At 44.3% G+C, this 24,316-nt stretch overlaps 1 protein-coding gene across 1 annotated transcript in view; it reads left to right on the plus strand.

Moving 5' to 3' along the window:
• Positions 1 to 772: 772 nt before the first annotated feature.
• Positions 773 to 24,316, plus strand: part of LOC144797915 (extracellular calcium-sensing receptor-like) — a 30,842-nt gene continuing 7,298 nt past the window's right edge. Inside the window, exons 1-2 of the mRNA XM_078668717.1 lie at positions 773 to 916; positions 18,177 to 19,004. Coding sequence (XP_078524843.1) covers positions 773 to 916; positions 18,177 to 19,004 — 972 coding nt within the window. The remainder of the gene's footprint in view (positions 917 to 18,176; positions 19,005 to 24,316) is intronic.

The raw sequence follows: 24,316 nt of genomic DNA on the forward strand, positions 1-24,316 counted from the left end.
TGAAATTCAGCTGCAGGTATTTCCACCAATCTGTGTCAGACTCATTAATGAGTGAAGTTCTACATGTTGTTAGCTCGAATCATGTACCAAAATCCAGTGGGTGCTGCAGTCCATGAACATTAACAGGCCCAGATGAGGTGCTTAAGACAACAATAGCAGAGGTACTGTACAGTATGATTACGGTTCATAATCAGAACCTACGGTTCTGGAATACCAATGGATCTGCTGGCAAGATTGAGATGCACAGGCAGAGTATTGCTGGGTTTTTCCCAAAGAAATCCTGAACAACAAGTTTTACATCTAGAGTAGAGTGACGCTGCTAGCTGGAAAGAGGTGCACTGGCTGACCTGTTTGTGCCTCCTAATGTGAGGACATAATTGAGGACAATAGTTAGAGCCTTGATGAGGTCTCTGTCTGGAATTAGTTACATTGGTAAAGCTATGTGTTTGTCTCAACACATAACCTTAAATGTATGTGTTTCACTATTGAGCTCCTTCTTAGAATACATATCAACATACCTTGATATCAACATACCCCATACCAATATAGCATGTCTTTCGCTTATTTATCCAATTTTTGTATTTAGCCCTCTTCTTTAAATGTATGACCTTTTGAATGCCTTAGGTTTGGATCCCTGGATTATCAGTGGCTACAAGGCATGACCTTTGCCATCGAGGAGATCAACAATAATCCTGACCTGCTGCCCAACATCACCCTGGGATTCTGGATTTATGACTCCTGCAGGGCACTGTAGAGGGTGCTCGAGGGAACAATGTGGATGTTGACAGGGCAAGAGGAGACCATTGCAAACTACCGGTGCAAGGAGAAACCAACACTCGTGGGTGTTGTGGGTGACTCTGGGTCCACGCGCTCAATGGTCATGGCACAAATGGTGGGGCTCTTCAGGATTCCCCAGGTGAGTCTACTAAAATACTGACCACTGTTACTAATAAAAACGTATCTTTCAATAAAATGTAAATACTTGTAGAAACCTCTGAATCCTACTACCAGTTACTTCAAGGCTGAGTGTAGACACACATAACGGTCAGGATTTACTAAGATTTCACTCAAATTAGCACATCAAGGGAAGTTGTGTCACTGCTTTAAATGAAAGGGAGATAGCAGAACTTTGAATATTTACAAAGAAATGGTGCAGTTCTGCTCACTCCTACTGCTGGTGGACTTGTGGCTGCCTAGCACCAATGCAGAAACCCTTGTGTCATGTTTCAAGGGTGCATTCATTGTGGTCAGCATCGTTTTTGTACAGGAAGGAACATCTTCCTGCACAAAAACTATAAGGTGGGGATAATTCCTCTTTGCATGTGTGCTGCAGAATTTGGAACATATGCAGAGTAAAAAAAGAAATACATTTCTCACTATTACACCAGCCACTGGTAGTTGCACTATTTTGGCGCAAACCAATGTCTACAAGTCTTTGTAAATATTGGTTTCCATTTAAATACCTGAGTGGATGTATGGGAACCCGAATGATCCACCCATCTAATGCTACACTAAGGCAGGATAATGCAAAAGATTTGTTTTTCAAGCCATACAAAGCCATGCAAATTGGGCTGTGCATGCCCTTGTAAATCCCAAAATAGATTTTGCATCTGTGCTGCACCAACAAGTGATGCAATCCAGACACAACATCTTAGTAAATCTAGGCCTGGACATCGACCATCTTAGGATTGATGGATTGCTGGTATGTTTCACCTATTGGTCATGATGAGATTCCAGCAATTTTACTCTCAAGTGTATCTGTTCTTTCTGGGATCTGCATCACATGCCTATTCCTGATCCAAGAGTGTGAGGGAGTCTGTACACGAATGGAGTGAGGAGCCAGGAGCATATGAGATAGTGATTGTTGAGCGAGTTCAACTGAGCAATGTTGTACCTGTGTGAGGGACAACTACAGAAAATGATAAGGTTAGTAGGCGTTAACAAATTGGTCTCTTTAAAAATGAAAGTCACACTTGCATCAGATGGAAACTTTGTGAATAGGAAAATATTCAGGCAGGACTAAAAGCATTAGAAAATGTATGTTACACACCTAGGTTATGAACGGCAAAGGGAAATTAATGCACCTGATTAAAGGCAAAACGGGTACATGCCAGCAGAAAAACATCCTCTGCTTCAATTTCCGCTATTTACTGCTTATAAATATAATTGGGCCAGCTGTACTAAGCATTTTAATGTTTGCAGACTCTCCAATTCTGAGTTTGCAATCATTTGTACAATTTTTCATATATACTAATCAAATTTTAGAATTACATTTTTTTTTCTGAGTCGGATCTCAAACGGATCCTGATTCAGGATCAAACAGGGGAATGCTGTAGGATTCCTCAGTATCAATATTTTCTTATCTGCACAGAAATTATTGATATTTTACCAACATCTCCAAGAAAGTGGTAATGCATTTGCAAAATGGCCCTTTTGCCATTTGTGAATGAAAAAACAATCTTTGTTGAAGAGTAGGCAGTGGTCCAGAGAATGCTGCCAACGCTTACACAAAAAAGAGGTAAACTTTACTTTTTAAATACAGACCTGTTTCCTTTACGGACTGCATTAAAAAATACTTCAATAAAAAGCAATCACAGAGAAGGTGGTCTGCTTACCCCAGTGGCCCTCTATTCCTGTGATGGCCTCCAAACATAGTAACCCAAAAAAGCACAACCAATTGCCAAAACTGCTGCTACTTGCAAAACTAATTAGATACAGATGTATGAACAAAACATCATTACATCTTAAAGCTCATTAGTCACTTTTATTTTAGTTTTTCACTTAATTTTTTCAAAAACGTTGTCTTTCTATATCTATATGTACAATACATTATACAGTAAACCCACAAATACTGTACAAAAATCTAGCACATTAAACAACAGTTCACAACAGACTCACCTCTTCATACATACTACACTCATACTCATAAACAATAGAACATGTACATGCTATAAAGCAAACAATATTAATTCACAAAAGACTTCTTTCCATTAGAAAAAATACTGTACAATATTTACACTTGATGGACCTAATTAGTTTTGAATGGATCCGTTTTAAGTAAAATATACACTAATAAACAAGCAATTGTTTGGTTTATCCAAAGGTCTACGCATTTCTAACCCCTTCATTTGAGGGGTTCTCATCAGGACCAAACCTCACTAAAAAGAAAAAATATGATACACATATTAAAACATTTTCATCCTCAAAGGGGAAGGGGTAACGGGGTTCTCCTTCCATTTTATTAGTGTGTAACTTCCCCCCATCTAGGAAGTCAGTAAAGCCATAATTTGTTTCTGATTGGATTTCAGTCACAAAATATAGATACATACTGTTGGACGTGGTCCTCACTGCAGGATAGCCCCTAAATCTTTTTGCCTTTGGCCTTCCACTTTTTGGGGAAATCGTTTTTTTTGGCCTCAGGACTGTGTGCACTTTATCACTGTTAACAAGTACTAAAGTGCTTGTTCCCTCCCCCTTAAACATGGGATAATTGGCCAAAACCTGATTGGGAGTGTAGTATTACCATGTATCCAGGACCTGTAAATTAAACGCTACTAGTGGGCCTGAGGCACCCATTGTGCCTCCCACTTAATTAGCACCTCAAGCATGTCCCAGGCCTGCCATTGCAGCCTGAATACTGTTTTAAACTACCAATTCAACTTGCCAATATAAACCCCATTCCCAAGCTTAAATTCCCCTTTTATTGCAATCAATCAATAAATAACTTGGTTATGGTTTGTTGAAACCCTTTTATTGCATATTAAACACCACTAATGTAGGACCCAGGTAGCCCATAGGGCAGGGTGCATTGCACTTAAAAGGTGGATATGTACTTTCAAGTTTTACATTTCCTGGTAGTGAAAAACTCCTATATTCAATTTCAATACATGTTGGGTATCTATGTGTTGTAATGAAAAATCTTCTTTAATTATACATTCAGATTTTTTATTACAGTTTTGAAAATGCCACTTTGAGAAAGTTTCACATTGACATTTGGGTAGATCCTGTGTTACAAAAATATACTTTGAGAAAGTTGGCATTTTCCTACCCCTAGCCCTTTATGTCTCTGCATTCCGTCTTGGATGTATATGACATTCAGACTATGTAAACTCCTCTTAGACAGTCACATAATGGAGGGATAAGGTGTGCCTGAAGGAGCCATCCAGTGGCAGGATGGGGTCGGAGGCGAACACAGCCCTGATTGCAGCTAAATAGGCTGGGCTCTGCCTTCGCACAAAGGACTTTTTTTTATCACCCCCATCTTGTCACTGCAGCCAGCTTGGAGAAGGCAGGGGAGTCAGGAAATGCCATGCACTTCAAACAGACGTTCTAGAAGTGAACCCCACCTTCCAGAAGGTGTTGTATCATGAGAGTTCGGAATGACAGAACCTATGTGGTTCCTGATGGACTCTGTAGAACTGTGATATAAGCGTTAGAGCATAGTGGAGTGCATGCAGGTTTAGAATATTGAGTTTGCTGTTACATGCTGATGAAGAAAGAGGTGTTATACTATGCTCCATGTGTGGCATAGTCATTTGCATGTGCCCAGGCTTGAGACTGGCAACGAGATTTGGGATAAGTACCACAAACATCAACAGTGCTGTCCCAGGGAGTTTGCTGTGGTCTAGCCAACTGCTCGTTCATGCCTTGTGTGCCTCAATCGAAGTGAAGAATCGACATTTGGATATGTGGAGTTAAAGCCCAACTCCTGCCAGTGTAAAGCATTTGAAGATGCGAAAGCTTCACGAGAAGTCTACACATCGTTAGCAAAGAACTGGCTGGGAAGGCTGTAAAAAGAGGTAATGCGCTACTACACGGTTTAATGATATCCATCATAAGGAGTGGTAACATTAAAGGCAGATACAACCAGGTAGTGAAAGAACAGCAATAGTGACAGCAAATTGCAGGATTACAATGCGAACAGAATGCTGCGAGCAGAGATCAACCAAGTGTCAGACAGTACAAAGAAACGCCTACAAGCAAAGTAATTCATATACAAGAAACAGTCATCTGCTTAACAGAACTGAGTAAAGACAGTCATCATACCCCAGAATTGGATGGAATGACCCCAGACGAAGTGCCCAAGTTGTGCTTGAGGAGCCGTCCATACACAAAGCGGCATACTCCAAAGCTTTTCCTAAAAGTAAAAGGCTCCAATGGAGACCAAGTAGGAGGTCAGGGTTCCACAGACTATCCAGAGTGACCCAGAGGTCAACACAGCACAGGGCCTCAGAGATGGTATGGATGAAGCATGCCAAGCAGATAGCAGAGAGTGTCAGAGAAAACTCCACCCTCAGTGTCAGCCAATCTCATAAATGGTTACAATACGACCGCCTTCTTGAAACCACCACCATAATTCAATACAGCAAAAAAGCTAAATATTGCTGATAGGCGGACTGCTTTGTAAGAGACATTTGAGGATTTCATTGATGCGATAGAAGATGCAGGTAACAAGAAGATTATTAGATACCTCAAGAATCTTGCTGGTTAAGATGTGAAAAAAGACATAAAGGTAATGCTGCTACCTGAAGAAATTACATACCGTCAAATCAAAGCAGCTTCAAATCTCAGTTCAATCCAATACCAAATGTAGATTATGAAAGATACACTTTCACTCAAGAATTACAGAGCGTTGGAAAAACCATCAACAGATGTGTTGAGAGACTAGATACACTCATCAAAAACTGCAAATTCAATCAATTTAATAATGAGAAAGCTATAAGTCCCAGAGTTATTGACGCATGCCTGTCAGATCCATTCAGATTATGAATGCTGAGAGAACCTCATTTATAAAAACTGTCACATCACTGCGTGAAAACAGCGATGCAGCAGTTTTCACTATGCCCTCCCTGCAATCTGATGGATGAGCTATATTTAATGTACTGTGCTCCCTGTGGCAAGGAGCTAAAGATATGTCAGTATTTATGACATATCTGTAGGCACAGTAATGACAAATGCTGGAGTGTGTCGCAAAAGTGACGCAACACCAGCAAATTTGTCCTGACACTTTGCAAGTTTCATGTTAAATGTGCCTGCATCGGTCTTACACATGCTATGAGGCAGCCGTACGACTTTTACGCAGTGGCGTCCTAGAAGTGGAGCAGTGAAATCTAATAGATTTCATTGCTCCATTTCTAAGAGGCTTTTTACAGGGGTAAGCCCACCATGCATACATTATACCTGATGCAGGTATAATGTAGCTTAGGGCTTTACAAAGTGATACATCTGCTTACATTCGTCACTTTGTAAATAGGGCTCACCATGGGGCATTTTTTAAACCACCTGTGCATCACAAACAGTGACACACGGCGGTGCAAAATTTTCTCACGGCATCATTGATAATGCCCCTAGTCTGGAGAGAGTTCTCATGGCTGCCACAGCTAAAAAAACATGTTGATTGACAAACTGCTGGAATGAAGGCCGAAGGTAACCAGAGTGAGGCAGTCCTGAGCATGAAAAGTATGCCAAAGCACAAGGCAGAGGGACACAGTGTAATATCTACATCGAAAAATGCTGTGTTTCAGGTGTGGATTTTCATTTCCACATGAAGGTACATGTCCCACCATTGGACAGATCTCCAAAGACTGTGGAAAGGAGATCTTTTTTTAATGGTTTACAAGGCAAAGGAAAAAGCAAATGTGTATAGGTGCAAAGACAAAATGGCTGCCCGAACATTCAAGATACGATGATCAAGGCACGCCCACAAGGCCAAGCGAAACAGTTGAGGCAAGTCAACACCAAACAAAGTTGATCATCGAAATCATTGTCAAGTTCAAGGTGGTTGTGCAATGTTGATGTTTACCTAAGAGAAACGTGCGCATGCTGGATTGGCCGCATTTGAAGAAAAATACAGGTCAAAGAAAAGTCAACATAAAAAAGCACCAAAGTAATTCAGACATTGTCCCACAATTTCACTAAAAGCAATCGGACACTTCTACTACCGGTTCCCAGTTTCCGATGACACAATCAGGATGTGTGACTAGAAAGCGACAATGACTCAATAAAGAGCTATCATTCTATAGATCTTTGTAAAAAAAAATATATATATATTTTAGAGAGGGGAAAATGTAGTGTCTTTATAGTTAGCAATGACGTAAACCTTGTAGAACCTGATGGGCTCCGCAGAACTGTAATGTAAGCTTTAGAGTGTAGGGAAGTCACTTCAGGTTTAAAGTGTTGAGTTTGCGTTTACACACAGATGAATAAAGATGTGTTATACTAAGCTCCATATGAGACATAGTCATTGGTGAGTACCCAGGTTGTGGAAGACATAAAACCCTCAGACCCACTCTTCAGTTCACTCCTGGACCTCCAGAAGGATTCTCAGAGGACTACCTGCTGCTATGACTTTCTGTGCACTCTACACAACTGCTTTGCAGTACCTGGAAGTCGTGCTTTGCTTCCTGGGGCCTGCCTTGAACCCTCAAGGACCAGCTCTGCTGTTGAGCCCTGCATTTTCGCCTGACCCCAGAAATACCAAAGTGACTTCAAGGGCTAGTTTGCTGGCCTCCTGTTCAGATCAGAGACACAAAACAAACCCACCATATGAAATCCACACCTGGACCCAACCTGTCTGAGTCCTTATCCCCCAAGTGTTGTCTCACCAGCCCTGTACCCTTGCTTATCATGCTAAAGGTGCCCAAATTGCCAAAATCCAGATTTGACAATTTAGGGATAAAACCGCTCTGAGAACCAGGAGGAGACTGGGACCAACCTGCTTATATATCCACCCAAAGTACATCACTGGTCAGCCTGACTTCACTGCTGCTCATACTATGCACTTCTCTGCAGCAGCAAATCCTTTTCTGCGGTCCTTCGCCAAAGGGGTATACAAGTCCCTGGAGTTGTCTTCGGCTACAGCCGCCTGCCTCGCCCCCCTGGAGATTTTTGACTTCCAAAATAGAGACTGAGTCCAAACATGGAAATCTTCACTGTGGCCTCGACCCAAGGCTCCCCGACTAAGACACTCCACCATAGACACGCTTGCAACCTTGCCCCACTGAACTTTATCATTTCATAATACTTTTTGCTAAATTTCTTCAAAGTATGAAGGAAGAAGTGACCTGGCCCAATCCACTTCTTGTGTCTGAAACACACTTTATTGTGGTCAGCCATATTTGTCAATTTTGGCTACATTTTCTGCGACTGGATATCCGCGGATGACACTTTGATCATTTAGGTGCTTGTTCGTACTAAAAACTTAAAACATTCATAACTTGCGTCCTACTGATTGTATTTTTGTCATTTTAGTATCAAATTATTTATAAGAATTTACTCAGTCAGTCAGTCAGTCAATTATCTTTATTCGATTATTAAAAATCATAAAATAACGAGCAATGATACATAACAACATTTCATTTCATCAATACACATATTTGGTTAAAAAACCCTAAAATCACATAATACAAAATAAATTATGCATTAATATTAAAAAGAGTAAAAATCAGTACAGTATAAAAAGTAAACAATTAACCTGGGACAAGGTGCTTAGTTTTAGAACGATGCTTATTTGTGCGAGCACCTGCAACCAAAAAGCTAGCAACATGAAATGCTACCTTTGGGTTCGGAAGAAGTTGCAGGAACAACAAAGCTGGTTTTACCTGTGTAAAACCCAAATTGCACAGTATTGGCAACAAATATTTTTTCCTATTATCTTGGTAATGGCTGCAGAAGAAAGTAAAATGAGTCGTGTCCTGAATGGAAAAATTATCGCAATCACATGGTTCAGCATTTTCAGGTCTAGACCACTTTTTAAAATTACCCAGAATGTGATGGATCAAATCCAGGCGGAATCTTGTTAAGAGGAAACGATGGAATGGTTTATTTACCAATAAAAGGTATGGTTCCGTTCCTGGGTCTGTTATTAGCATACAATGTTTCCTGACTGTTGGTTTAATTAGATCTATAACTTCCCTCTCCGAAGTATAAAAATGTGTCAGGAGATTTTTAACTACTTTTAAGTCTTCCTGACTTATCAGATGAGGAGAAGAAAAAAGTTCAGGTCGGCCGACTAGTGTCAACTGAGTCTGAACATATTTTAGCCATGGAATATTGCGCGCTCTATCCAGGGTTAAACAATCTTTAAGGATTGAGTGGTTTAAAGTAAGCTCCTGGTTTAACCAGACTTTCAGCCATCCGATAACTGGGGCTAATTTCAGCAGGTCGGTAATATAACCCAATCCAAGCTCTGAGTGGATAATGTATGTAGAAGTTGATTGGGGGACAGAAAGCAGAGTTCGTAGAAATTTATTTTCTACTTTCTGAATTTTATCAAACTCATGATTTGTGTACCCCCAAATAACAGAGCCATATTGAGCAACCGACAAACATTTAGCTTTGTAAACCTTTATAATGCTTTCCATGGGACGGGCTCCAAGTTTTCTGGCGAAACCAAGCAACCCAGCAGCCGCTCTTGCTACAGCGTTGCTTTTAGCCAGAAGCTGAGGGCCCCACGTACCCTTTTCATCGAAAATTACTCCTAAATAGGGAAAGGACGGAACTCTCCTGATTTCCTTCCCAGCGCAGAAAAAGGATTTGGTTTTTCTTTTTCTGCCTGCAGCTCCTGCTATCATCACATGGGATTTTTCTTTGTTAGTTTTCATGTCCAAGGAGGACATGAAATCCCCAAATGATGAAAGGAGTTTGTTTAATGCCACTCCGGAGCGTGCTAAGAGGACGGCATCGTCCGCGTACAAGAGGACAGGTATCTTTATCTCTCCTGCACGTGGGATGTCAATGTGAGAATCTACCAGAACTGCCTCAAGGTCATTTATGTAGAGAGTAAAGAGAAGGGGGGCGAGGATACACCCCTGTCTGACCCCCCTCTCTGACTTAAAGTGACAGGTACATCTTCCTTCACTAGTCACCCTGACCGAGGTTTTGAGATCTCTGTGTAGTTCCGCTAGGTACCTTACCAGGGGGGCATCAATGCCCATGGACAGAAGGACCCTCCACAGCTTAGCCCTGTTAACCAGGTCAAAAGCTGAGGAGAGGTCCATAAAGGCCATGTACAGTGAGCCCCCCTTAGCAGTAACATATTTATTTATGATCAGTTCTAGATTTAAACACTGATCAAGGGTTCCTCTTTTGGCTCTAAAGCCATATTGTGCGTTTGACATGGCACCCTTCCCTTCTAAAAGCTGGTTCAGTCTTCCTAAAAGGACTCTCCCTAACATTTTTACACTAGAATCAATAAGGGAGATTGGCCTGTAACAGGCCGGATCTGTCCTTTGTCCCTTTTTAAAAATCGGTATTATAGTAGACTTAGACCAGCTGGTAGGAAAAATAAAATTTCTTGTAGCGTTAAAAATATTAGTGAGAATTTTAGTGCTTAATTCGGGGGCACACTTAAAGAAATCTGCGGGAACCCCATCGGGGCCCGATGCCTTTTTCGAATGTGTGTCGCTGATGGCTTTTTTTACCTCATCAGTGCTAAAAGGTGGGATAATAGCTGCTACTTGTGTAAACTGTGTTTCACAGCCTAAGGTATTATCAGGGCAGCTATAGATGTTACTGAAATGTGTAACCCACTGTTCATCGGGTATAGTGCAATCTGCTCTCCTCTTCTCTATGCCCACGAAAAAAGGGTGGTTAATTATCGCCCAAAATCTAGAGCTATCCCTCTGTATGTCGGGCGATAATAAATCGTTCCATGCCTCTTTTTTGATTTCGGATTTCCTCATCCTGATAGCACTATTATATTTTTTTCTAAGTGATGCTATCAGTTCTTTTTCTCTTGGTTCACTTTTTAGAGCTTTTAAGAGGATCGAATGCGCCTTGGAACAATTTGAATCAAACCACTTTGGACCCCTATTTGTGTTTGGCCTATTTTTTACAGTCAGGTCTAAATTGACCTGGTGACAAATAACACTAAAAGCTTCTAACAAAGTGGTAGCAGAGTAATTATTATTATCCAAACAGATTGCAACCTCCTTCTCTACTTTAGCCAGAGAATCCTGTATGAAGGTAATTGGGGTTACTTGGTCCCATTTCAGTCTGCGATTCTGGTCTCCCAGCACTAGGTCAGTTACACATAAAGCTTCAAATTCTCTTTTTTCTAAAACTCCCTGAGATACTATTTCTAAAATTAGTGGGTTATGATCACTAAAAGCTGAGGTTTCTACCTTGTAGTTAGTTACTTCAGGCAATATACCGGACGATAAAAAGATATAATCCACAATTGTACCGGAATTATTACCCACATATGTTGGTAGCTTCAGACATGTGTTGCTGCTGTGAAATTCATAAAGATTAAAAGTTGCTAAGAGTGATTCCAGGGCCTCTCCACGTAGTGAGTGTTCAAAGTGCGGGATAGGGAGGTAGGGGGAAAAATCCTCATGTTCCACGCGACAATCCATATTACATGGGTGGATATTACAATCTCCCATGAGAATTACATCAAAACCATGAACACTATTCTCACTGTGGGTGGACAAGAAATCCTCTAAGGCTACCAGATGCTCATTCAAGATTTGACTGACAGGAGAATTATAAAAGTTTACAAACAATATAGGCTGTGAGTTTTGTAAAATTAATTCAACCGCTAGAATATTTGTTGAGTTTGTTTTAACCTGCCTTGGTTTCCCTTTTAAATCTAAGGAAATATATATAGCCAGGCCCCCCTTTGCCCTTCCCGAGCTGCTAGGTACTGCAGGTACAAAGAAATGAGAGAAGCCGTCTAAAACAAGTTTATCCGACCTCTCCCAAGTTTCTTGGAAGGCAAGAACGTCGTTGGATCTGACCGCCTCCAACCAGTTCTTATCGTCGAATTTAGATCTGATTCCAGCGACGTTCCAACTCAGAATTTTGCAGGCACTGACAGCTATAGGTTTAGGTTCTGAATGGCCAGGTGCATGCAAGAGGCTCTCATCGTTTATATCTTTTCTAGGAGAGAGTCAATCATTCTGATCCATAAAGGACAGTGGGGCATAGCGATTGAATAATTGAAGGGGTTCTACGAAAACATTTCGCTGTGGTAGAAGGGGGCAATGAATCATAGCATTATGTCTTGAGTCTTGCACCCTTCTAGAATTAAAATCCCACAATCTATCCCACCCTGGTGCAGGAGTCCTTGGATGAGTGACATTTTGTTGCTCCCCATAAAAGAACTTCAGAGTCAGGGGAACGACAGTACCTTGTCTACGTTGTGGAGGGAATAAATTGGCAAGTATGTTAGGTAGTGCATCTTGATGTGTAAGGCTCACTGTCACACAGTCCCCTTTACATTTTTTCGGCCAATTACCCAGCCAGGGGACCCTGGTTGCTGACTGAATTACGTTTGCCAGTTGTTGTTTTCCCCCTGGGGCAAACCGCATATTACTTGTTAGCCAATGCAGAGCCTTACTTGTAAGGGAGGTAGAACTTTCTACTGTTCCCCCTTCCAAGGGAGGAACATTTGCTAACACAAGAACCACTGGTGTAGCCTCAACTAAAAATTGTAGGGGGTCCGTGGGGTAGGCAGTTATTGGGGGTAAACTTACTTTGGGACTAATGTCTGTTGGGATGTTAATTAAGAGAGAGCCCTCAGTAGTAGTGGCTGATGATGTTGAAGGTTGGGACAATAAATCTTCAACAGGCAGTTGAGTCCCTGCACCATCTTTCACAGTCTCAATAACCACATTTTCCCCTATATTATTACCAAGATTAGTAATTATGGTGGTAATATTATCTACCCCTCCTGCGATCGTAGTGTGGAGACCACCTAATCTTTTGATCTCTGCTTGCAGTTTATCAATCTTAGAAATCAGAGGCTTTACAATGGTGTTAATTTTTAACTCAAATAAGTTAGCAATCCTTTCATAGAGTGTGTCCTCCAGAGTATGATTTGGTATGTCCTCCACTAAGTTAACTTGCTTTTTCTTTGGGGTAATATCCTTCTTCTTTCTTATCCCTGGACGTAGTCCGCCCTGCTTGGGAGGATTCTTAGTGCATAATCGTCTTGGTCTTATAGTACGCCCTTTAGGTGTCTGATCATCAGATGTAACTCGAACATGTCTCTCCTGGCCAGAGTCATTATCAGAGTCACTTTCGGCTTGTGTATTATTAGCCTCAGAGACTAGGGGTACGATATCAAGTGCATTTTGTAATCCTTGAAAAATGGGGCCGCTGATTATGCTGTCCTGATTGGTTTCCTGCAAAATAGTATCATCAATCAGGATAGATGCAGTCGGGGACAAACAATGAAGGTCTGGAGATTGGCTTAGCCCAAGTGAAGTTCTCCTCTGCGTGTTGATTTTCTTCACAGTCTGAACAAGGTAATTGTCAAGGGTATTTTGTGGGGTTTCCTTAGGTTTCGTAGCCATATTTAGAATTTATTCACAGCCAAATTTTTAAATAATAAAGAAACTGAAAGATAGCTCAATAAAGTTTGATTCTTACTTGCATGTGTGTCCGGCAGCGTTTCTGGCCCTGCCCCTGACTCTTCCTGCCGATGAGGGCCGTAGAGGGCCCGCCCTTTGCCCGGGCTTAGCCCCGGGCGTCCCGCGAAGCTGGTCCTGCGGCGCTTTAATGCGCCTCCCTGGCGCCCTCGCGGTGTCACAACGCGCGCCGCCGCGTAGGCTGCCGGGATTCGTAGTCCCGGAGCCGCGGCGCGTCCAAACTGCAGGAAAGGTGACTCTCGGCGGTGGCGGCGTGGACTGTGGTTTCTGGCAAGCTGCGGCGTGTTGCAGGTACGATTTTCGTTTCCCCCCTGCTCCGCCGGTCCTGCGGCGCTTTAATGCGCCTCCCTGGCGCCCTCGCGGTGTCACAACGCGCGCCGCCGCGTAGGCTGCCGGGATTCGTAGTCCCGGAGCGGCGGCGCGTCCAAACTGCTGGAAAGGTGACTCTCGGCGGTGGCGGCGTGGACTGTGGTTTCTGGCAAGCTGCGGCGTGTTGCAGGTAAGATTTTCGTTTCCCCCCTGCTCCGCCGGTCCTGCGGCGCTTTAATGCGCCTACCTGGCGCCCTCGCGTGTCACAACGCGCGCCGCCGCGTAGGCTGCCGGGATTCGTAGTCCCGGAGCGGCGGCGCGTCCAAACTGCAGGAAAGGTGACTCTCGGCGGTGGCGGCGTGGGCTGTGGTTTCTGGCAAGCTGCGGCGTGTTGCAGGTAAGATTTTCGTTTCCCCCCTGCTCCGCCGGTCCTGCGGCGCTTTAATGCGCCTCCCTGGCGCCCTCGCGGTGTCACAACGCGCGCCGCCGCGTAGGCTGCCGGGATTCGTAGTCCCAGGGCGGCGGCGCGTCCAAACTGCAGGAAAGGTGACTCTCGACGGTGGCGGCGTGGACTGTGGTTTCTGGCAAGCTGCGGCGTGTTGCAGGTAAGATTTTCGTTTCCCCCCTGCTCCGCCAGTCCTGCGGCGCTTTAATGCGCCTCCCTGGCGCCCTCGCGGTGTCACAACGCTTGCCGCCGCGTAGGCTGCCGGGATTCGTAGTCCCGGAGCGGCGGCGCGTCCAAACTGCAGGAAAGGTGACTCTCGGCGGTGGCGGCGTGGACTGTGGTTTCTGGCAAGCTGCGGCGTGTTGCAGGTAAGATTTTCGTTTCCCCCCTGCTCCGCCGGTCCTGTGGCGCTTTAATGCGCCTCCCTGGCGCCCTCGCGGTGTCACAACGCGCGCCGCCGCGTAGGCTGCCGGGATTCGTAGTCCCGGAGCGGCGGCGCGTCCAAACTGCAGGAAAGGTGACTCTCGGCGGTGGCGGCGTGGGCTGTGGTTTCTGGCAAGCTGCGGCGTGTTGCAGGTAAGATTTTCGTTTCCCCCCTGCTCCGCCGGTCCTGCGGCGCTTTAATGCGCCTCCCTGGCGCCCTCGCGGTGTCACAACGTGCGCCGCCGCGTAGGCTGCCGGGATTCGTAGTCCCGGAGCGGCGGCGCGTCCAAACTGCAGGAAAGGTGACTCTCGGCGGTGGCGGCGTGGACTGTGGTTTCTGGCAAGCTGCGGCGTGTTGCAGGTAAGATTTTCGTTTCCCCCCTGCTCCGCCGGTCCTGCGGCGCTTTAATGCGCTTCCCTGGCGCCCTCGCGGTGTCACAACGCGCGCCGCCGCGTAGGCTGCCGGGATTCGTAGTCCCGGAGCGGCGGCGCGTCCAAACTGCAGGAAAGGTGACTCTCGGCGGTGGCGGCGTGGACTGTGGTTTCTGGCAAGCTGTGGCGTGTTGCAGGTAAGATTTTCGTTTCCCCCCTGCTCCGCCGGTCCTGCGGCACTTTAATGCGCCTCCCTGGCGCCCTCGCGGTGTCACAACGCGCGCCGCCGCGTAGGCTGCCGGGATTCGTAGTCCCGGAGCGGCGGCGCGTCCAAACTGCAGGAAAGGTGACTCTCGGCGGTGGCGGCGTGGACTGTGGTTTCTGGCAAGCTGCGGCGTGTTGCAGGTAAGATTTTCGTTTCCCCCCTGCTCCGCCGGTCCTGCGGCGCTTTAATGCGCCTCCCTGGCGCCCTCGCGGTGTCACAACGTGCGCCGCCGCGTAGGCTGCCGGGATTCGTAGTCCCGGAGCGGCGGCGCGTCCAAACTGCAGGAAAGGTGACTCTCGGCGGTGGCGGCGTGGACTGTGGTTTCTGGCAAGCTGCGGCGTGTTGCAGGTAAGATTTTCGTTTCCCCCCTGCTCCGCCGGTCCTGCGGCGCTTTAATGCGCTTCCCTGGCGCCCTCGCGGTGTCACAACGCGCGCCGCCGCGTAGGCTGCCGGGATTCGTAGTCCCGGAGCGGCGGCGCGTCCAAACTGCAGGAAAGGTGACTCTCGGCGGTGGCGGCGTGGACTGTGGTTTCTGGCAAGCTGTGGCGTGTTGCAGGTAAGATTTTCGTTTCCCCCCTGCTCCGCCGGTCCTGCGGCACTTTAATGCGCCTCCCTGGCGCCCTCGCGGTGTCACAACGCGCGCCGCCGCGTAGGCTGCTGGGATTCGTAGTCCCGGAGCGGCGGCGCGTCCAAACTGCAGGAAAGGTGACTCTCGGCGGTGGCGGCGTGGACTGTGGTTTCTGGCAAGCTGCGGCGTGTTGCAGGTAAGATTTTCGTTTCCCCCCTGCTCCGCCGGTCCTGCGGCGCTTTAATGCGCCTCCCTGTCGCCCTCGCGGTGTCACAACGCGCGCCGCCGCGTAGGCTGCCGGGATTCGTAGTCCCGGAGCGGCGGCGCGTCCAAACTGCAGGAAAGGTGACTCTCGGCGGTGGCGGCGTGGACTGTGGTTTCTGGCAAGCTGCGGCGTGTTGCAGGTAAGATTTTCGTTTCCCTCTCTATTTTCCTAAACTGGTTTTGTTTTTTTCTTGAGTTGTGTTTTCACTTAAATGCTGTTTGTGTGCTGCCTAGGTACTTTACACATTACCTCTAAGTTAAGCCTGACTGCTTTTGTGCCAAGCTACTAAATGGTTAAGCACAGATTTATTTAGTGACTTTTGTGGTTTATCCTGACAAGGATTGACGTTATCATTTGAAATAGGTTCTCACCCCCTCAAAAATTATCCCACTATCCTACACTTCTGATGAGAGCATAGGGCACATTCCAGCTTTATCATTCCCATGCCAATTTATTTATAAATACCTTCTGGAGTAGCCTTTGTTTATCCGATTGGTGCTATTTCACAGCATACCAGACTGTGCCCATTTGAAACTGTTCTGTATTAATGTGTCCTCTTTTACTGTGCATGGAACAAAGTATAATTGTATCCATCTATTACAACATGATGCGCAAACTGAAAACGTAAACATTACAGGTTGTAAATTCATAAGGAGACAGTTCTGCATAATTGTTTATCCTGGACTCGGTTTCAGCAAAGAATCCTTCATAAACTTTGCCCAGGAAAAAAAACTGACTTTTCTTTTGCTTAACTTGCAGCACACTTGTAACACTTTTATTTAAACATTGCTGGGGTGCAATTTGGGTTTTAGTATCTAATATGTTATATTATGACCCTTATTAGAAACCAATAATCTTAAGGGTGCTTCATTGTCTGAAAATGCATTTACATTCATAGTTAATTTACAATATAATCACAGATACTTTTAAAGACAGTGAGACAATTATTAAGAGTTTAATTATATATGCATTAGTGAACCAGTTCGACAGCTCATTACACTGGAATGTGAAATCAGTAATACCTTTACATGCTCCTGAGCTAACTCATTTGATTGATTCTGAGTAAACTATCCTGATCTGTAATGCAATCTTGTTTTTTCTGGTGCTCTGTATTCTATGAATGGGCAGACAATGTTATGTCACAATGTATGTGTTAAATATTCAGTTCCATATGAAAATTAGCATACTGCAATAACAATAACTCTTGGACTAGTCTGAAAAAAAGTAGTGTAGAACACAGACTTTTTAAGGACAACAGTAATGACAACTGCAGCTATCGATCTATTTGCTATGTCAATGCTTGTTTATTGTAGTTTTAATATACGGAATTCAGAAATAAGAAGATATGCCTTGTTCTCAAAGCAAAAGCTCTAATGAGACTAATTTTTTATAAATCCTTTTGGTTTGGGTTGTAGCCCACCTTCAAATGCATTTAAATACATCAGAACGTTCTAGATCAAAATTATTTTTGTGAGTGACATACTTTCTTGGTGGCGTGACAAATGTAGCATTTTATCAAGTGGAACATGGTCTTTACTGGCAATATTCCACCCTGGCAAACAAATCAGTATTAGCCATGGAATTATTCAAGTGACTGATATGTAAAAGGGAACAATAATAACAGAAAATATGTTACTAATCTTCGAGTAACAGCATTCATTTTAATATCTCTCAAGAGCCACCGAGCTTTCCATATTTATTTAATGATCCATAATTGTAGGTTTTGTCAAAGGTATTGCACATCACATGAGCGACATTCAGATACATCTCGAAATGTAATGCATCCCTGTTCCAATATCCCCAAATACAAGTTTATGTGAACAACTACCGACACCTATTTGCTGATTGCTTAGTTGCAAATTGACGCAATAAAAGGATTTTATCCTTTGGAGTGATTTATAACTGCACAAAGATTATGGATGGCTAATTAAAAGTAATGTTTCATTATTTCACTTTTCTTCTTGAAAAGGCATGTTTACCCATCGTCAATATGAATCATGTTGAGTAGATACCTATTGTAGTTTGCATGCCTCTACAGAATATGAACTAAGATTCATAAAATACATTTTGTCCCAATAATCTGCCTTTTTGATTCTGTTTTTGTGGACTAAATGCAATCTTTTGACATACATCTTCCTTAATTTATGCCATAGATCAGTTATTTCTCAACAAATCCACTCTTGAGTGACCGGAACCAGTTCCCTTCCTTTTTCCGGACAATCCCTAGCGATGACTTCCAGTCTCTTGGGCTCGCCCAGTTGGTACTGCATTTTGGGTGGACCTGGCTGGGCCTCCTGGCTGATGACAGTGATTACGGTCAACAGGGCATTAAAATCGTGAAGAAAGAACTCATGAAAGCTGGTGTTTGTATTGCTTTCTCTGAGAAAATTATCCTGGGACAAACTGATAGAAATGCCTTTCACATCACACAGGTGATCAGTGCTTCAACTGCCACAGCCATTGTTGTCTTTTGTCCTGATGCAGACCTGGCCATCATTTTGGATGAGATGATGAGGCAGAATGTGAAGGGAAATGTTTTGATAGCCAGTGAGGCCTGGTCCACATCTGCCCTCCTATCTTTAACAAAGTACTCAGAAATAGTCACGGGCACTATTGGGGTTTCCATCCAAGGTGGTGCAATACCAGGATTTGACCTCTATCTCAGAAGTGTCCACCCTTCAAAGTATCCAAATGACATTTTCATTCATGAGTTTTGGGAAGACGCTTTCGCCTGTGAATGGCTAGACAAGCAAAATCAATTGGGTTCCCGGGTTAGCTCCAAGAATCTATGCACAGGAAATGAGAAGCTGAGCAACCTGCCTAATTATTACAATGCCTCCCACCAGGGGATTACCTACAAATCCTACATGGCAGTTTATGCCATCGCCACAGCTTTACAAAATTTAATGTCCTGTGAAAAAGATACCAGTCCTTTCATTCGGGGGACCTGTGCAGATTTAAGTAATTTGAAAGCTTGGCAAGTAAGACATTTTACCCCTGCACATAGAAGAATATTTATTTGGTCATACATGTATCTCTTACTGTACCATTTTACATTGATATTATTGTTCACTACATGTTTACTTGTTATACACCACACTACACATTATTACTGCACACAATTTATTGTATTATTTGTATAACGGATATCCTGCCCACTTGTCTACAACTGCATTAGGATGTAATGCATTTGTAACAAGGTGGTCAAGATATCTGCCTCATTTGTGCCCATCAAACTCTAAATCAGGCCCCAATTAGCTGTGTGGCTTGTCTGACAATCAAGGTGTGTGCAATGTTAAATACTATACTTGAATTTACTCTAAGAAAGGGGTGTGAGCTTCATTTAGTAACCCACTGTCTTTGGGCCCTACTCACTACCCTGAGTTGGGAAGCCAAATTCCCTAATGCCTTATTTGTTGACTCAATTCCTTTTAATCTCATTCTGCCTTTGAAACATATTGTCCTTTAATGTTTAATGTATTTATCATTTGCAAAATAATGGGTCTCCTTCAGAGCCTGGCAACATGTGGGCATATTGTCAAATAATAATGAAAGGTCCATCACCCAATATGTGGCTACCCCACGGGATTTAGATATGGGGAAGTGGAGAGTTCCTACAGGCATTGGAAAACTTTGACTTGGAAGCCTGTCCACCAGTGGGTTGCTAGATCATAGTGAATGCTACTCCCCCTTGTCTAGGATGGGACACCCAGCACCAGCGTTTCCTGCCTTGGACTATCATGCAAGACTTTGAAAACAAACAATTGTCAAATAGCCAGGGAAGAATATCTTTGAACATCAGAGCCACAGATTTTTTGTTTTACTAAAAAAAAAACTCCAGCTAAGGGATTTTGTACAAGTGAAACAAAAAATTGTGAAAGTGGTCCCAAAAAAATTTACCAGCAAATTGCTCTGTATTCAGTGAAGGGAGATCTCAGCGAGGCAGATGGGCATTGCTAATTATGGTGGGCAGTTATCGACCCGGGGAATAATGTAGTATAAATGAACCGCTGTGTCAATAAAATCCTATACATAATTAAAACATGAAAGGCATACATTCACAAGTTTCTGTATGGGATAGAATTCTCTGGAACACAGAAGTCTAGTGTAAATAGGGAAAATGGTTCATGAAAAAATGTGTGCTTTCTGGGTAAACTATAAGACATCAAGTAAATAATAATTTAGATTAATCAGTAATGTAATTGAAGATGGTGGTGTGGATTAGGAGCATTAAGAGAACCAACTGACAAATGCAGAGGCACACAGAGGAAGAAGTGGCATAAGAGCGGATGGAGAGGTTGAGAACAGTTTGAGACAGGATGAAAGGAATGGGTACAAGTGGAAGATTCGAAGTGTAAACCCTTGTGTATATTTGAATTAAGTATTTTGTAATAATTGTTTGAGATAGATATCAAAGAGAATGTAGTAGGGAGAGCTCAAGTAATGAGAGATGTGTGAGGAATTATACAATCAGAAATTAGATAATTTGTCAAGGAGAGTGACTAGCCACCTTCAGTAACAATGAAACCTCTTGTCATGGTGAATGCTCAAAGTCAGTAAATTAACCTTAGCTCAACAAAAAAAAAATGCTCAGACAGCCTTAATATATGGGAATGTGTAAAGCATTTATGTAGTACCAAAACAGTAAGAGAGTCAAAACAAAAAATAATGAACATTCCAAACCAAATTTGGAAGAAAGAGAACGTTTTAATAAATAAAATGACATGAAAACACCAAAATCCCAATAAGAGGAACCAGTGATATGAATGTTTTAATAACAAATAGACCCAAAGTGTTTAACACCAATTGCGGTCAACTGGACGTGGTAGACCATGACCCGGATGAAATTTGAGGAAACCATGATAGAGCATGGGTCAGATACATAAACAAGGTTTGACCCAGATGAAATTTCACCTCAGAACTTAGTCTTAAAAATGGAATCCCAAAATCTTCAGGGAGGCAAGGCAGCAGTCTGTATCTGAAGGTGCTCCACAAAGCAGAAAGCTGTTGGACATGGTCCCAGTGAACCTAGTGGCTTTTGGATGGAAAGCTGTGAGTGGCAATTGTTTACATTTTTCATCAAGGAATAAATCTAGCCAGGCATACTTTTGGTGTCTCACCCAGTCAAGTTTTTTATGGTCATACTTAGTAACTTCTTCAGAACTCAGAATCCTTTAGTGGGGTGTGGTTGCAGTCTGTAGCCAAAAAGGCACCACAAGAGCATATAATTTCACTGTGGAGTCTGGCTAAAGCAGATTTGGTGCTGTGGAGAAGCTTAGAGTGGGAGAAGCCTGAATCTGCCAAGAGACAATGCACCTTGGCAGATCATCTTGTCAGGTTTTTCTTGGCCCTCCAGGGGTCTTGAATTTGGAAAGGTTTTTAAGTTCCAGGGTTTCAGGATTGGTAGGAAAAGTACAAGCTGACATTCAAGCAGTAGACTCAGGGATATGCCATTTTAAAGAGTTAAGTAAAAATAGCATAACAAGTACAAAGCATCAAGTCTGTTTATCTGGTCATGCTAGCTCAGGATAAAGTCACGTCAGGCCGATCATGATGGAACACGGACTGGCTACAGGAACAAAGTTAGGCACGCTGAACAAAGTACCTGAAAGGCTTGTTGTGGAGTGATATGGAGTCCTATGTCAAGGATGCATTGCACAGCAGTGGTGATGTGAGGTCTTTGTATGTAGAAGCGTAATGCAGTGGTAGATCCGGGAAGCTGCGAGAGGTCTTTGCATGGAGGACGTGTGGTGGGTGATACGAGGTGGTTGTGTAAACATGCATCATGCTGCATTAGTTCCGGTGATCTGATGGACTATGCTAGGACCTTGCATTGAGATGCATCACGCAACAACAGTTCTGACTAGTTTCAGGGCTGTGATCTGAAGTCCTGTGCTGAGATGTATTGCACAGCTGTTCCAATGCTGAGTCTTGTGAGGCGATGTGTTGTGTTACTCTGTGTAGGTTCTGTTGGGGCCAGCAGCTGGGATGGCTGAGCACCTTCAGGTCCACTTCCAAGAGTTAAGGACTGGGGTGGCACCACTTTGGAGGGTAAAACTCCCAGCTGGCAGAGCCCAGATGTTGGATTAAGGTCAGATGGTTGTTGCAGATGAGGGGTGAGAATCCAAAGCTGTTGAGGTGGTCCATTTCCCTACAGGGGATGGATTTCACGGTGGAGCACCGCCCGGGTACAGAACACTCCAATGCTGATCATCTGTCCAGATTTTTCCGCCTTAGTGATGGGAACTCCCAGGAGGTAGGGTAGTTATCCCCACATTTCAGCTGGAGGGGACACGTGTTAGACCTGGCACCATTGTCGTGGGTCACCCTTCTATTTTTTGCTGCTGCCACATTTGTTTTTACTGGTTATATATGCTTTGGGCACAGTGCCACTGCTGTCCAGTGCCACAGTGCAAGTGCTCTCTATAGTAAAATTGATGTATGGATTAGTGACTCCATGATTGGCTTATTTGATTTACTTGTCAGACCCTAGTACAGTGCACTGAGTGTGCCCGGGGCTTGTAAACCAAATGCTGCTGGTGGGCTTCCAGCACTGGTTGTGCCACCCACAGGAGCAGCCTGTAAAATGTGTCTCAGGTCTGCCTGTGTGCAGTCTGCTACTGCCATGCTGACTGGGCAAGTGCACCCACGTGCCAGTCCCCAAACCTTCCCTGTTCTGCATATAGGTCACCCCTATGGAAGGCCCAAGGGCAGGGTGCATTGTAGGTAAAAGGTAGGACAGGCCCTGATGTGTGTGGCCTGTCCTGATAGTGAATTACAGCCATTTTCGTGTTTCACTCTTGCAAGGCTACCTATTCCCCATAGCCAGAGTGGGCAGTTTGATTATAACATCTTATAATCCTAACTGACTTAGTGAACAAGGTGGAAGTTTGCGTTTAGTAAGCCTGAACTCAGAATAATAAAATACATATTTTAGTGAAGTTGGTTTTAACATTCTGTGTTTGAAAATACCACTTTTAGAAAGTAGGTATCTTCCTGCCTAACTATCCAAGCCAGCCTCTGCTAGGTTGTATAGTCCATGTCTGGAGTTTGAGTGACAGGGGTTGGAGGATTCCAGGAGACAGGTTGAGTCAGCACAGGGCTAAATAAAGCTGTCTGCATGTAGATGGGTGGGAGGAGTTGCACCTGGGACCTGGCTGTGCCTTCCCTCCACAATGAGGGGACCCAACCCCCAGAACTTTAGATCACTTTTGGAAACAAGAAGAACCTTTGTCGAAGAGAGGAATCAGAGAAACTGAGGAGGAGACTATCCCTAAGCTGAGTACTGTTTGGGGAATTGGCCTGCAGTGGTTGCCTGATGGCCAAAGAAAGGAGAAAGGAACTTTGTGCTACTTGCAAATCAACTTATAACGGATCTCCAAGGGATTGAGATAGAGCTTGGCTCCTGCTCAGGGACTTCACCAACCAGCTTCCCTGCCTTCCCTTGCTGGGAATTGAAGTGCCTGCTGTTGCGCTGGGCTTTCTGAGAGACTGCGTGTAGCTGGGAGCAGGAAGCGCGACTCAAGATGAAGAAGCGTGTCGCCGCCGCAGCCCTTGTCGTCGCATCACCGGAGAAGAGTATCGCCATCGCAGCAGACGCCGTCACATCACTGGAGAAGCGTACCGCCGCTGTCGCCACCGCATCACCGAGGCACCCCGCATCCCTGGAGGAGAGTGTTGCCGTCGCAGCAGAAGCTGTTCGCATGTCAAGAGAAGCATCTCGCAGGGCCTGTCGCAGCTCAGAAGAATTTTTTTGTTGCTGCACGGCCGTCGGGCGTGCACCCATCGTTGCTGCATCAAGAAGAAGACGCCATTTAGTTTCATGTCACCTGATCTTTATCGCATCACTGCGCTGCTGGTCGCATCGCCATGGAAGGCCAGTGAGAAACCGACGCATCACCTCCCCACGCCGAGAAGAACCGATGCATCACCATCCCCCACACAGCAGTAGGGAACCGACGCATCTCCCTTCTTGCATGTAAGGAACCGACACATCCCCTTCCCTGCAACACTTTCGTTCTATAGCGTTACGCATCCAGAGGTACATTGAACTTAAAGTGTCGCATTTCACATCTAAAGAGAACTAAGCTATTTCTACCATTTGTAAAGTACAGTATTGTGGATTTTTGTCATTTGTGGTGTTGTGTTAAGTGTATATAAAAATACTTATTTATATACTACAACTTCTGTGGTGTCCATCTGTAGTGTCGTCGCTGTGTTACTGTATTTGTTCAAAATGCTTTACACACTGCCTCTGACATAAGCCTGCCTTCTTGTGCAAAGCTACCATGGG

This window comes from Lissotriton helveticus, chromosome 12, assembly GCF_964261635.1.
Source record: "Lissotriton helveticus chromosome 12, aLisHel1.1, whole genome shotgun sequence".
NCBI lineage: Eukaryota > Metazoa > Chordata > Amphibia > Caudata > Salamandridae > Lissotriton > Lissotriton helveticus.